The 1,639-nt window shown below is 34.5% G+C and overlaps 1 protein-coding gene across 1 annotated transcript in view; it reads right to left on the bottom strand.

Annotated features, from left to right (window-relative positions):
* Window positions 1-1,639, bottom strand: part of HELRODRAFT_177263 (hypothetical protein) — a gene marked incomplete at both ends in the record, with an annotated part of 7,690 nt that overhangs the window by 1,723 nt on the left and 4,328 nt on the right. The window contains 3 exons of the mRNA XM_009025487.1: window positions 218-346; window positions 729-976; window positions 1,305-1,381. Of these exons, the coding sequence (XP_009023735.1) occupies window positions 218-346; window positions 729-976; window positions 1,305-1,381 (454 nt within the window). The remainder of the gene's footprint in view (window positions 1-217; window positions 347-728; window positions 977-1,304; window positions 1,382-1,639) is intronic.

Raw genomic sequence — 1,639 nt, forward strand, 5'->3', positions numbered from 1 at the left:
GAACAGAAAAAAAAGTTGAAAGAGAGAGAGAGAGAGAGAGAGAGAGAGAGAGAGAGAGAGAGAGAGAGAAAGAAAGAGAGATGGAAAAATAAATAATTACGTAGGTAAAAGAAAAGAATGGTGAAGTAAAATAAATAAATCAACCAACCAATCGAACAATCAGCCAACCAGCCAACCAATCGACTAACCTTCAATCTATTATCGATTCGTATCATACCGAAAAGGACCGTTACCAAAACGATACCGACGATGACGCAGATGACCAGGTCACAGAGCATAAAGGCCTTTATGACGTCACCGGTCTTTCGGCAGGGTACGTCCAGGTGCAACCTTATGACCCCCAGTTCTGAATTTTTTTTTAAATTCAGTATATATTTTAAATTATTTTCTAAAATTTGTAGTTTTTGTAATAGTTATTTTTGTTGGGATTCTGTGACAGATATCATTAAATTTTTCTAGATTCTCTAGATTTTTCTAGATTTTCTAGATTAAGATCTCTAGAATTTGAAATTTGTAATTTTTCATAAAAATTATTTTTGTTGAGGATTTTTTGTCATGTTAATATCTTAAATTGTTTAAATTATCAATTTATTTTTTAATAATTCATCAATTCATTCATTCATCAATTCATTCATCCATTCATGGCAATTACTAAAAATTACTAAAAAATAAACTATACAAAAAAGCGAATTATGAAATCATGAAAAACCCAAAAACTCCTAATCCACCAAAAATATGAACTACGGCGGCGACGAAGCACATAGCGATGACGAATCTAGTGATGGCGTCTGCATTCGAACCATCGACCAGCCTCAAAGTGGGCAAGTAACTTACCCTGGCGTAGGTAGCCCCCAGCCCTATTCTAAACAAGCAGACGATGATGGTGATGTTTGTAGCCACTGCTATGGTCAACATTATTTGCCGCTCTGATTCGCCCAACATGATTTTAAGTAGATAGCCCATTACGACGACCTCACTGATGATTACGATTTTGATGATGGTGATGATAATAGTTGCGGTAATGATTATGATAGTGTTGTGATGATGATGATGATAGTGACGATGGTAGTGATGGTGGTTAAGAATTCACGTCGGTGATGATTATGACGATGTCTGTGATGACTAAAATGACTAGAAGACAGAATGGGGCTGTTGATGACGAAAACAAAGATCAAAAATATATAACTGATACAGAATATTTTAATTTTTTGCCAGTTCTTCATCCAGCATTATTGAATAACATTTTTTAAAATCATTTCTTTGGAAATTTCCAAAAAACCCAAAAAACAACACACAACCAAAACATGTTTACTGAAATGACGCTATTTTTATTACTGTCCTTGCGCATTCTAATTATTTTAATATCATTTTTTAAGAGTATCTTTGTGTGTTTGTGTGTGCGTGCGTGTGTGTGTGTGTGTAAGCCGTAGCGTATGCGACATTCTATTATTTAACATCTCGCTATTATTATTAAACATTGTTTAAAAGTTTTAAATAAAAATTTTGAATAATCACGAAACCAACAAAACAGAGAAAAAGAGACAGGCAGAGACGGACAGACAGACAGACAGACGAGAAGACAGAGAAAGAAGAAAAGAAAGAAGCAGACAGACAAGTACAAGTTCAGACATACTGACAC

Source organism: Helobdella robusta, assembly GCF_000326865.2.
Source record: "Helobdella robusta unplaced genomic scaffold HELROscaffold_42, whole genome shotgun sequence".
NCBI classification, from domain to species: domain Eukaryota; kingdom Metazoa; phylum Annelida; class Clitellata; order Rhynchobdellida; family Glossiphoniidae; genus Helobdella; species Helobdella robusta.